Source organism: Argiope bruennichi, chromosome 9 (genome assembly GCF_947563725.1).
Source record: "Argiope bruennichi chromosome 9, qqArgBrue1.1, whole genome shotgun sequence".
In the NCBI taxonomy this organism is placed as follows: Eukaryota; Metazoa; Arthropoda; class Arachnida; order Araneae; family Araneidae; genus Argiope; species Argiope bruennichi.
This window is the reverse complement of record NC_079159.1, coordinates 11,791,319-11,804,935: the sequence shown is the minus strand read 5'-3', so window position 1 is coordinate 11,804,935 and position 13,617 is coordinate 11,791,319. Positions and strand designations below refer to the sequence as shown.

Here is a 13,617-nt window from a genome sequence, read left to right as displayed (position 1 = left end):
AAAACACAGTTTTTTTTTTCTTTTCGAATTCAAGCTTTTATGATCTTTTCTTATTTTTGGTTACATAGTTACCTAGAAAATATCTCTTCTACTGCTTTTGAATCTGCTCTTTTTCGATCTTGTTCTTTTTATTTCGTTCATCTGCAGATTCCAAAGTAAATAACGGTAACCAGCTACAGCATTATTACCTGCAGCAAAACTAGTCAATTCCCAAAGCTACATTTCCTGACGCAAAATGTAATATCAACATTCCAAACCCGTCTCCAGCACTAAGCACAGGGAACTTTGCCAAAAGAAATCAACCTCTGCTATTATAGGAACGATTCGTCATTTGAAAAGGTAGCTTATTTCAGTTCTATGATTGGAAATGATTGGGGGAAACTTTGGCTCAGGTTGTCCAAAAAGAAACTTCCACCAGCGACAGACAGGCACAGAAAAAAAAATTATTGTTTTCCGCTCCAATTTTATCCCACTCCACCCTTTTCAAAACAACTCTTCCAGAACTATTCCAAATATTTACCCGTCCCACAAAAGTGGAATGTGTAAAAGAAATGGCGAAATAATGACACTAGGCGAAAAGTATTCGGCGACCATTAAATCGTCCTCGATGCGATCATAATAGTTCCATTCTTTTTCGAGGCAAAAGATATGCCAAAATTTGGGGCGCGTGATTGTATGTAGGTTGGGGGTGAGAAAGAAAATGCTGGGAAAAGTTCTAAAGCCTAATATCTCCTTCATCCTGGGCAACTTCCGCACGATAATTGAAGTCGACTGAGGAGGGAGGATCCAGGCAAACGATCTCATTTCCTCCCATGGGAACTGTTGCCAGAGAATAGGAAGTAATGTTACATATTGTGCCAAAAAAGGTGTTATACGTCTATGAGAAGGGGTGTGGAGATATGCCGTTTTTTATTTCCTTTTCATGATTCGGCAGATTACTTGGGTTTGGCAATTTGATAAATGTTGCTGTTCCTCTGGCAAAAGCTCTCTCAGATAAGAAATGTTACGGTTATCATCAGCCGTTTAGTTCTATTGGGTGCAATTTTCCCAACAATTGATGTCTGCAAGGTGCTTTTATAAGGTTATTATCGATATAGATTGCAGTAACTATCAAAAAATGTTAGTTTACAGGAAATGGCTGTAGAGAATGACTTTTAGTATGTATTAAAGGTACTTGTAAATAGCCATTTAATTCATTTATAACCTGTCCATCTTATCATCAAATAATAGATAGAAATATTTGGCTCAAGTATCCAATTAAAATACGAGATAATTTTCATTCAAATATGAACTGCAGTATATTTGATGAATGACCATTTCATATTCTACGTAGACTCCCCCCCCCAAAAAAAAAAATCTGTTCTGAACTATATATACCTAGCAGAACTTAAATAAAATCAATCTAATAGGCTCTGTTAGTAAATGGAATAGAAACCAGCAAAAAGAAAATAAAAACAATTGCCAAAATAATATGAAATGTTCTATCACAATTTCAACAATAAGCTGAAACACATGCTTTTCAAATGTCTGTTAAAATATAAATTTATACAAGGTGTAGACATTAATCGTGGTTTAATAAAAAATTTCTAAACTGCTAAGAGCAAACAACTAGTTGAAAATGAAAAAAAAAAAAAAAATTAAATCAATCGTATTTAGTAAAATATATTTGATACGCTATCGTTTTAAACAAAAAGTGCATCTCTTCTACTTTCAGACTGTTTGATATTCGTTTCAAGGACTGACTCAATAAATATCATAAAATTAAGGGATTAATTTATCTTAAGATGGCTTTTAGTTATTATGAAATAATGAATTTCAAAGCTTCAGGAGTCTATCAGCTTTGATTGCAGATAAGTACAGCATTTTATAGCAAAGAATATCTGATAGAACCGACAGACTGTGTAGAAATTTAGTTTCCGTAGCTTAAACACAATCATATTTAATAACTGAACCAAAATTGTTACAGATAAGTGGCTGAAAGGAAGACAAATTTGGAGGAAACTTCAATTTATTTTTCCACAAGAAAGCATGGATTGTGCATGGGGCCAAAGGTGGAAAGCGTCCGTTCAGAACCAGAACATAAAGGCGACAGTCTGAGAAATTTTTGGGGAAAAAGAATATTAGATGTCTTTGGTAGATATGCTATAGATACTAATGATTTCTTATCCTTCTGTCGCAGCATGAGAACTAAAGTGTAAATAATTTCTTGGAGCGCTTGTAAGAAATAATGAAATAAAACAATATATATATATATATATATATATATATATATATATATATATATATATATATATATATATATATATATATATATATATATATATATATATATATATATATATATATATATATATATATATATATATATATATATATATATATATATATATATATATATATATATATATATATATATATATATATATATATATATATATAAATGTAATGATATTTTAATTTTAATTTCAATTTAATTAGTTTCCAAGAATTTATCTTAATTTGGCCCATAGTAACTTCATTCTAAAAATTTCTCTTATTTCGTGATCCAATTCCACTTTCGGTTTAATTAATCCCTTTGTAAAAATAATGAGTCATCGGTACTACGTCTGAAATGAAAGTGATCCCTTCGGTGCCCTTGAAAATGTGTCAAAGGTCACCACGTGTATTGAATTGACGCGTGGCCAGAAATCATATCTTATATAAGACTAGTGATCATTTGTTTCGCGCGTCTTTCTTTCTTCTACTTTTGTGCCGCACTGCGTCTGCTTGTAAATAAATTGCTTTCCCGAGATGGATATTAAAGAGAGAAAAAAACTAAATTAACAATGCTAAATCTCATCTATGTCTTCAAACCTGCCTTCTGCTTCAACGAAAATATGTATATATATATATATATATATATATATATATATATATATATATTTCGAAACTATAGATAACTGAATTGTTGAGAATTATGGATAATTCCGAAACACTTGGACTGTACGGATATTCATAGATTTAAAATCTTTCAAAAAATTCTCAACATTTAGAGATGATGGATGCTTAGTAAAATCTGTAAATAACAACAAGAACTTGTATTAAATAAAATTATTATTTCAGGTAAAATAAGGAAAATAATTGTCTAATCGAATGCAATGCCGTTAGTAAATTGTTTTTCCAGCGTTCTGAGAATTTTCGCCTTACGATTTACAGATCCCCGAAAAATCTCTGCCGTTAATTACATCTGTCACAAATCCCAGCTTTGATGAATCCCAAAAACAGTAACTTTACGATCCATTTTCCAGATTACCATTAGCCATTTTTTCGCGCAACAAATCACCGCGTAAATCATGTCTACTGCCTCCCTCAAAAAATAAAAATGAAAAAAACAACAAAAATTCAGCTCATCATTAATCTGCAGCGATTAGCTGAGGTTCGAGAGAAGTTTAGATAATCAATTCACGGCATAATTAATTAAACCCTCATGTTCGTGATTTGTGTAATGCTAGTAAAGTTAAAAGACCACCAAAAATGAAATTTTCAGTAACGCATGGAACCTCGATAATAATAAAAAAAAGAGGAGAGTTTAAGATAATGATAGACGATATATCGGCAGTTTTCCTCCACTTGTTTAACCCAAGTCAGCTGTTTTCGATGGCAAAGTTAACCGCTGGTGTATGATTAAGCATAGTAATGGTCTTATATTAAGTTGAAGTGGAAGGAAAAAAAAGTGAAAGGCTTACTCTTTTTATGCTCCAATACTCTAGGCATAAACAGAGATTAAATAGACAAAGTACTTGACTAAGTAGGTAGTAAAATCGCATATTAAGAACTGCATTTCAAGTATTTAGAGGAGGTTTCTGCTGTAGTAAACGCAGTTAATTTTTTTGAGCCAAATGAACTATCGTTTTTGTCCGGAAACTCAAAGCTCCGTATATAAAAATGCTTGCAATCTTGACAACCAAGATATTTTTTTCCACCAGATGTTTTCATGTATCAGAGAAAAAAAATATTTGCAAAGTAATAAATGAATTCTTTTTTTTTATTTAAAATAAAAAAAAAGGTTTATACTTTTACGGCAGTTAACATTGTTCATACAGTTCAATTATTTCACTAGTGAAATAAAAAAAATACTATCCACCTTAAAAGTTGCAAATCTTCTTTGAAGGTAAAAAAAAATGATGAACTTGATTTTTTTGATATTAATTTCACTCAAAAATGCAAATAAAGAAATAAATTCCAAATTCATATTTAAGGAGCATTCTAATTTTTTAAGATCAATTTTTATTCCATGGATATTTCATCCACTGACTACTTAATGTCTTCTATTTCTAAGAATATTTCCCTAAACACCTGAAGTGGTCTTCTTGGTATTTTCTAGAAAATTCTCCTATATATATATATTTTTATAATCTTCCTCTCAAGTACAATTAAGAAACTTGAGTGGAAATATCTTGCATGGTACTGATGAACGATCTTTACAGATTATAGATCTTTGGCGTAAATCCAGCAATTTTGCTGCATCTGTCGTTCGAATGTGCATTTTAAGCACCTCTTTTTAGAAGAATTAACCCCAAAATTTGACGCAAAGTAAAAGTTGTAATCGCAATATAATATCACGCATTGATTTACGACATTGCATTTATGTGTTGTTGCGTTTCAATGCATGTGAAAGTACATTCCGACAGACTGACAATTTTGGCACTTTTATTCAGAATTAAATAAGAATCTTTATTTTAGATGTTAAGCTTGGTTGCCAAATTTTATATACCTAGCTTTTCGAGTTTTGCCCGCTTGTACTCGAACAGCCAAACGGACGGACTTCTTGTGAATGGATTTCATACAAAATTCGATAAAATTGTACAAATTTGGTTGCAAGTTCTTAAACTAAATTTCTTCTGTCTAGCTTAAAACATTTATGAATGATCTTGTATTACACAGAATTATGATTTCCGGACTCAAAGGATGTCGGAAATATCTTGGGAGTGGATTTCTTTGGCGATTACAATACTCGAATTTATATACGAGATTATTACTTTATTAGAAATGTTATTTTAGAACTTTATTAGATTAGAAAGTTATAAACGAAAAAAAATGTTAGTAATCTGACAATCTGGAAGATAATTCTTTTTGTAACGTCTTCTATAATAATATATCCTTTAAGAAACATTATATAAACCAATTACAAATTGCATTCATTTATATAAGAAATCCCAATCGATTTTTAAGCTGACATTGTTTTTTGTAGTTTAATTACCTTATTAACACATTTAATTCCATTATAGCATTTTTCGAGCCGTAGAAATTTTTTTGTCAATGATAACCAACAAAAATGATTTAATAGATTTTAAATGAGCTTTAATAACGATTTGAGACCAAATCAAATTGAAGCACATGAGCATTATAAATCGGCTTTTACTATGATTTCTTGAAACAATATATTTTATAAATGAACGAACATTTGCCAAAGATTTGCAGAATGATTGCAGTTTCTTTTTTCTTTCATTTATATGACATATTTGATTTACAGGTGTTAGTAAATTAATATGACAATGATATTTCTTCACAGAACTGATTGGATATTACATATCGAAACTCCATTAACTATTATAACATGAAATTCCAGTTTTAAATTTGTATTTTAACAAGATGTTTTATTTATGGATTAGGCTGTACTATTAATTTTATAACAACAAGAGCAAACAATCCTAACATGAAACCTTTAGAAAATATTTCTGCATCTGAATATAAAATTTCTAAATTGTTTTATATAAGTTTGTAGATATTTATGATAAAATATTCCTATTCCTTCCAGAAGATTCGATTTTACATAAGTCTTTCTTCATAAGTCGAACATGAAGGTAAAGTATTATTTTACTTAAAATATCTTTCTAATGTTGGGATTGTTATAGGAACGAACCTATAACAATCCCATCTTCAAGATGAGATACTAGCAATAGACCAATTCTCTGCAGCCATATAACAACAGAATTTAAATGTGTATTGCTATGTTTTTATTGAAATGTAGGGCTATTGTCTCGTTATTACTAAGGGATCGTAGACACTAAATGTTTAATTAAAAATATTAATTTTTAATTAAAAAGTTGTTTAGAGTAATAAAACAATAATTCGGCTAATTTGAATAATTCTTCCTTCCCCAATATGGGTGATAATTATAAGGAAATAAAAATAGTATGCCCTTTCAATCACTTCTAACCACTTTCTGCTATTGGCTAGCCATTTTTAAGGGACAGTAAACAGCACATATTTAATAAAAATTTTAATTTTTAATAAAAAAAATTATTTAAAATAATAAAATAATAATTTGGTTACTTTGAATAATCTTTCTATTTCCAGTAGTCCCTCTTTCTGATATTGTCTTGTTATTTCTGATGGTTAGTAAACATCAAATGCAAAAATGTTAAGAATAATAAAATAATAATTTGGTAAATTTAAAAAATATTTGTATCTCTAGTAGGTCATAATTATAAGGAGATGGAAATGTTATTCTTTTCCAGTTATTTCCTACCTCTTTCAGCTATACATAATAACTTTCGTCCGCTCATAGTGGAAAAATAATTATCAACAAAGAAAGAAAAAATTATCTAGAATATGGAACTTTTTCCTGACTGTGGAGAAAAAAGATAATTTCTTTCAAAGGATTGTTTTTCTGTATTGTTTACTTATTATTGAATTTAACAACAGAACCAAAAAATTTTGCACGAGGATGTTTTCACTTCAAGGGAATTTGACTGGCAGAGATTATCCACAGAGGAGATTATACAGAAATGAAATCATGAATAGGTTGGTAGGTGATAAAACGTGCTGTGCTGTATAAGGGATACGTAGACATATTATAGGAAATTTATATGAAATATATTAAACATGTACACTCATGTCCATAAATTAAGGATAATTTAGAGTCACGCGGAAATCGATGTCAAAAGTGCATGTATCACCCGTGTCACTGCATATACACACATCTTCAAAAATCATATGCAAATTGCATTAAGCTTCCATATGACACTGATAGTACGTCACGATGACAAGAGTGTAAGAGAGTGATGTATAAGGAATACAGGCAAAGAAGTAGAATTGTTCGCAAGCGCTTTAAAAGCCTTTCAGTACAATAACCACATATGACCCAAAGAATGCATTTGGATGATTTTTTTACGTAGTAGAATTATCTGCCATCTGTAATATGGGCGTACCCAGCTAGAAGTATCCAAGGAACTTGGAATCGCCCAGAATGTCATCTTTGGCAACAATTCCAAGATGATGATAATGTGAGTAGACGTTACAGTACAGGACGACACCCAGTTACAACGCCGAATGAGGACCGGTATTTGGTAGTTACTGCTAAAAGAAACAGACGTAGCACAGCAGCAGATCTATCTCGTCAGCTCTCTTCAGCCACTGGTACGACAATTTTAAGGCAGACCGTGTACAGACGCTTAGGGCAGATTGGTCTATATGCTTTTAGTCCTGTCAGATGTGTTCCACTTACTGCAACTCACTGTCGCCTGCGGTTTGTCTGGAGCAGGGAGCATGTATTGTGGACACCGCAACAGTGGGCTTGTGTGATGCTTTCCAACGAGTCCAGGTTAATTTGCAGTCTGATTCCCGCCGGACATTCATATGGAAAGCCCCAGGTACCCGTTACCACCAAGAGAACATCATCAACGTTATGGTGGCGCAATTCGTTTGGGAAGGAATTCAGATTAGTTCTGGGTTCCAGAACTAATCTGTATGTTCAAATTGGACCCATGACAGGCCAAATCTATCGGGACGTCATTCTGGAATGATATGTACGTTTGTTTCGAGACGCCAAGGGCGCAGAATTCATATTTATGGATGACAACGTCCCTCCTCTACGTGCAAACATAGTAAACGAATGCCTTCGATCGTAGGATATCACCCATATGGACTGGCCAGCATTCTCACCGGACTTGTGCAGAGCATATGTGGGACATGCTTGGCCGATGACTTATGGATGACGGCATGCTTGGCCGGAACGTCGGAGAGCATCGCTTGATGAGTGTTGTAATATTCCGAAAGATCGATAATTTGATACTCAGCATGCCTAGGCGTTATACGGACTGTATTGCATCTTCTAGAAGACATACTATGTATTAACTATCATACCAAACATGTAATACAGGGTTTTTTTTTTTGTAATTTGCTTCAGGGGGCAAAAAATCGTGAATTTTATTAATGATATCAAACATATATAATCTTTTTTTTTTTTTTTGCTTTTTACCTTTTGTTTAATAATTAGGATTTACAAATAAGTCACATTTGTTTAGCTTCTGACTCTTTCTTTTCCTGAACAATTTATGCACATGAGTGTATTGTGAATCGATAAATTTATAGTAGATATCCATCTTTGAACAGTCATTTAATATTTTCTACACTTTTATTTTTTTTTTAATTTCCTAACTATTATAAACAAAAAAAAATATATTTCAGAATTCGTGTCGTATCTATTTGGTTGCATTTTCTTATTTAGTCGGAAATATTTTCTTCGCACATTCTTGACACATAGAGTAAATAAGTATTAAATTCTTGTAAAATGGCAAAGAATAAATTTGGTGAAACAAAGTATACTTTCCTTTAAGCTTTTATTCGTGACAAATCAGTTGCTTTCGTTGGAAAGTGGCAAAAATCGTTTGCTTTTAACGAAAACTCCTCTGAAAAAATCAGTTAAATAATCTCATGATGTTTCGAAATTTTTAAATGAGAGTAAATTTCTAAAGATAAAAACAAGTATTGTTACTTTTCTTACTCTCTATCAGGATTATCAAAATTAAACCTCAAACAATATCCAGAACTGAAGATTTCGATAAAATGTATCAAATTTTCTAACAAAAAAAATTCGTTTTAACGAAGATTTAGTAACGTTTTAAATGATTTTTTTTTTACTTTTCTCGTATGAAATCGCAAACAATGGCTTGCAAAAATACATAAAATATTAATTACTTGTGAATCAAATGCCTACCGTTGCAGTTTATCGAATTGAGAAACTTTGAATGCTAAATTTTTCCCGAAAATACAGATGTAATTAAAATGTCATTGTAAAAATGCATTGGCTTTATTAAGCAACCAATTATTTAAAAAACTACTTAGATAAACTAACATGGATGTTCAAATATTATTAAAAGTGAATTTCAATGTTTAGAGGAGTTCTTATCATTGCTCCAACTAAATGCGTTTGAACGAAAAATTTAATTTTCAAAGTTCTGAATATCATCCGAAGAAATATTTTTACTAATTTGTTGTGAATTGATTTAATATAGAAAATTATATAAAATGCCTTATTAAACAAAAGAGATTTTTATTTTATTTTCAGAATTTCCCTCAAAACTAGTCATCAAAAGTTTGGTTTTAATAAATTTTTAAATAAAAATTTATAGAAAAAGTTATATTCGTTTTAATTATGAAATAATCACTATACAAGTTCAAAGAGAAAAATTAATCGCAAATCAGAGATGTTATCTATATATGACTTAAATAACAAAATACTGTGGTTACATAACGAAATTTAATACAAATAAATGGTATTTGTTTAAATATTTTTATCGGTAATTATAAGAAAAATCTCTTTGTAAATTAAATAAAAATTATTAAGTTAGCAGGAGTTCAAATTTTGCTGTAAATTTATTTTACTTCATAAAAGTTATATCAAATGAAATATGATTTCACCTTTGGTTTCAGTATTTCGTTTCTTTCAAATTTAATGAAACGAAGTTTTGATTATTCATTAAATAAGTGTCCATCTTTTTATAAAATGACTACATTTCATAAGAAAACTTATGTTTCAAAATCAGTTTCACAGATAATCTAGCTTATTTATCTAGAATGAAATTAAAAATAGATAAATTTAATCTTCTCTTATACACTTCAATTTTGCTATTTTTCATGTTGATTAAAATTTGAATCAAAATCCTTTGATGAAAAATAAATAATCTCGGAAAATACTAAAAAAAAAGGATTTTAAATGTAAAAGAAACGTTTTTCTTTCTTTCTTTCTTTCTTTATTTATTTTGATTTCCAATTTAAATATAGAAATGTCTTTGCATATTTGAAAACTTAATATAGTGGTTGCTTATAACTTTACCAATATACAGCTGCTCTCAATGTAATTGTAAGATGATTTAAAATTCTTAACTATAATATACAAATACATTAAAAATTAATTTATTTATTAAAGATGAGGTTAAAAAAATCTTTTACGATGCTGATAAAAAGGTAGCTGGTGCAGTTACTATTGATTCTTTATTTAGAATACCAAAAATGACAATCAATGTTAATATTTAAAAATGTTTAAAAGTGCTTGTCATTCTTTTTATTGATGCTAAAATTCAAGTATAAAATATTTGTTCACTTACTTAAATTTTTCTTCTTCAAAGTAAGTTCCTAAAAGGCAAAAAAGAAACAAATAAAAACATTTATCGCCTTTTATAAAGCCTATTTGAAAATATTAAGAGCAAAAACATTTTTATAAAATTATTCATTAAATCAAATTAGATTCATTACAATATTATCGATTCAAAATAATAAGACAAGAAAAAAAGAAATGTCCCTAAAAATTAGAAAATTTGAAACATTTAGGTAATTTTCGATTCCAATATTTAAATATTTATATTAGTTTTCAAAAGACCTGTCAAAAATTTTTGAATATAATAATGTGCATATATTTGGAAGAATTGAATGTTTTTGAAAATATATATTTGAATTCAAAACACTTTAGTTATTATGATTATTTTTGTTGGAACGATAAAAAAATGTTCAATAAACAAGCAAAAAAAAAAAAAAAAGGATGGAACGCACTTCTAGTGGGCGGAGGACTCTGCACCCTCATGACGATGACTATGATGAGTGCCATGACGACGAGAGCAACCACGACGCCCACCAAGACACCCACCGCTGGAGACATAACGAAGCCGGACTGCTGACCCTTGCCCTCCCCTTCTGCTTCCTCTTCATCCGTGGAAGGTGCCAAGACGCCCATATCGGTTGTCACCTCACCTGTGGAAGAAAAAACATCGAAGAATTAGTAACCATCGGAAAATAAAAGGAAATATAAACAATTCAATCTGGATTGAACTCTTTTCTTTGGGGGAGAGGGAGGTATTGAAGGTCAGTACACAACTGAACTCCCTTGTAAAGTTATTCACATGTGAAAGATTTGAAAGTTTGTAAAATATATGAATAATGCGTGTGCCTGTTAGAGAAAGCGGGGGGGGGGCGACAGTGGTGTGGAAAATAACAAACCTAAGATCTTGAATTTATTGAATGATTCTGAAATCTTAAGCAACTATAAATAAAAATTATTCGTAAACGAATGGATTAATAGTAATATGACATATCTTACGAATGTAAAAACATTCGTAAGACAAAACAACTGAGCTCTTTAAAAAAAAAAATCCCATGTAAGATTTTGAAAATTTAAAAAAAAAATGAATAATACATGTCCTTACAAGTGTAGAAACATTTGTAGAAAAGAACTTATGAAGAATGTCAGCATAACCGATATTCAAAATACAACAATCTGAAATACATGTGCATTTAGTATGCGCATGCTGAAATAAATAAATCGTGGTGACGTTCTCAAGTTGTGAATCAGTTTTTGCTCTCCTGTTTACCGTTTCACGAGTAATAATTATTACAACAAAAGCCTTGTTACATCCTCGTTTCTAAAAACGTAAATCGATCTTCAATAGTTTATAATAATGTCCTTGGAAAGGAATGACACACAAATTTATGTTTTACTTTTAAATGAAAAAGAAAAGAATAAGAGAAATTTTTAAAATTCTGAGAAATACAATGTGGAAAACTGGAATAGATTATACAGGCATGAATTCAGAGAATTTCAACAAGAAAAAGCATTGCTGCATTCGCATTTCTCGTCATCTCCTTTTTATTTCGCAGTATCAGTACTTAATATACGGAGAAAAGTGATCAGTTATCTTTTCAAATGTGATTTTTCACACAAAATTAAACACACACGAGAGAGTAAATCAACATACACTTAAGTACGTACAAATAAAAATACAAAAATTTCCTACATTGCTTCAATATGTTTGCTAGAATAAATCTAAACAGCTATAAAGTACTTGATTCTGGTAAATAACACACTGCATATATATATATATATATATATATATATATATATATATATATATATATATATATATATATATATATATATATATATATATATATATATATATATATATATATATATATATATATATATATATATATATATATATATATATATATATATATATATATCGACAGTTAATAATTATATAATTTTTAATTAAGTGTTTCTTCATCTGTAGGAGGTATTATATTGAAACAGATATTTGATATTTGCCCGTATAGCCACAATAAAGTGTCAGTCAGATGATAAAATCGACTTCCTGTTTTCATGACTTACAGGATGTGCACAATCAAAGTATTAATGTCAAATGAGCCCTTAACTTCAGATTGAAAGAAAATAAATTTATAAAGAGAAACAGAAAATGGCATGCATACTATTTATACCAAAGTCAAAACTTTTTTGTTTGCTGTCTGAATGCATTTATTTCTTTGTTATTCCATGAGAGAAAAAATAGATATAAAAAATGTTAAAAATTGTTAAAAATGTAAATGATTTATTAAATCGATTAGACATTTTAAAGATAAAAAATTGCTTCAGGAGATAAATTTTTGTTCTTAACATTTAAACTTTGCATTTTTCAAAAAAGCAGCTTGCATTTGAGTCTTGCAAAATTTTGCTCGTAAGTCTTTAATCCTTGTGATTTTTAATGGAGGAGTCATTTGAGCTCCGTGAATAAAAATGGTGTACTTGTGTTAAAACAATACATATCAAATAAGTCCATAGAGGAATGTGTATTATGATATTCTTTTCAAAATAACCATTGTGCAAAGTATTGAAAGAAAACACAATAAATATTTTTTGTAAACAAGTCAGGAAATTAAAGAAGCTAATTAAAAAAAAAGTGAACTGTAAAACTAACTGAAAATATATAAAAATTCATTTAAACGTTAAAAACGAAATGAGAAGTTCAGGAGTAATTTCCATGTTGAAATGTGCCTTAAAATTTAATCAATAAGATAAAATATTGATTTATTTAGCTTGTATTCGCATTTTACTCTCAAATTTAGCCTGGAGCTCTAAATCTTTATCTAAAGACGAAAATAAGAACCATTTCCGTTCCCTATCATTTGTGCCATATCCTTGTGATTTAAGTCTTATATACGGTACGATTAAAGTTTGCAATTCAGTTATTTTTTAATTATTTAATAAAAAAATATTAAGATTTATCATTATTTTCAAAATCTAGTTTTTTTTTTTTTTTTTGAAATACCTAATTATATTATAATGAAATAATGAATTTCATATTTTATCTATATCATGTATATGCAATGGTTTAGCGTTTAACATTTTTTTTAGCTGAATTCTATCTAAACTCTTATACTTTTATCACGATCGTATAATATTAATTACAAAGACTTGTATTTGCAATACATTAGGAACTCCTTCTCTATTCAAAAATATTTCTTTATATATTCAATTTAATTCTGAGAAAAGATGACATTAATAACCTTTCTTGATTTTTTTGA

General features: G+C 29.4%; 1 protein-coding gene across 1 annotated transcript in view; it reads right to left on the bottom strand.

The window, feature by feature from the left end:
* The window catches only part of LOC129985171 (hemicentin-1-like), a 515,751-nt gene that overhangs the window by 25,666 nt on the left and 476,468 nt on the right, over positions 1-13,617 (bottom strand). The window contains exons 8-9 of the mRNA XM_056095097.1: positions 10,813-11,010; positions 10,371-10,398 (exon numbers count right to left, since the gene is read on the bottom strand). Coding sequence (XP_055951072.1) covers positions 10,371-10,398; positions 10,813-11,010 — 226 coding nt within the window. The remainder of the gene's footprint in view (positions 1-10,370; positions 10,399-10,812; positions 11,011-13,617) is intronic.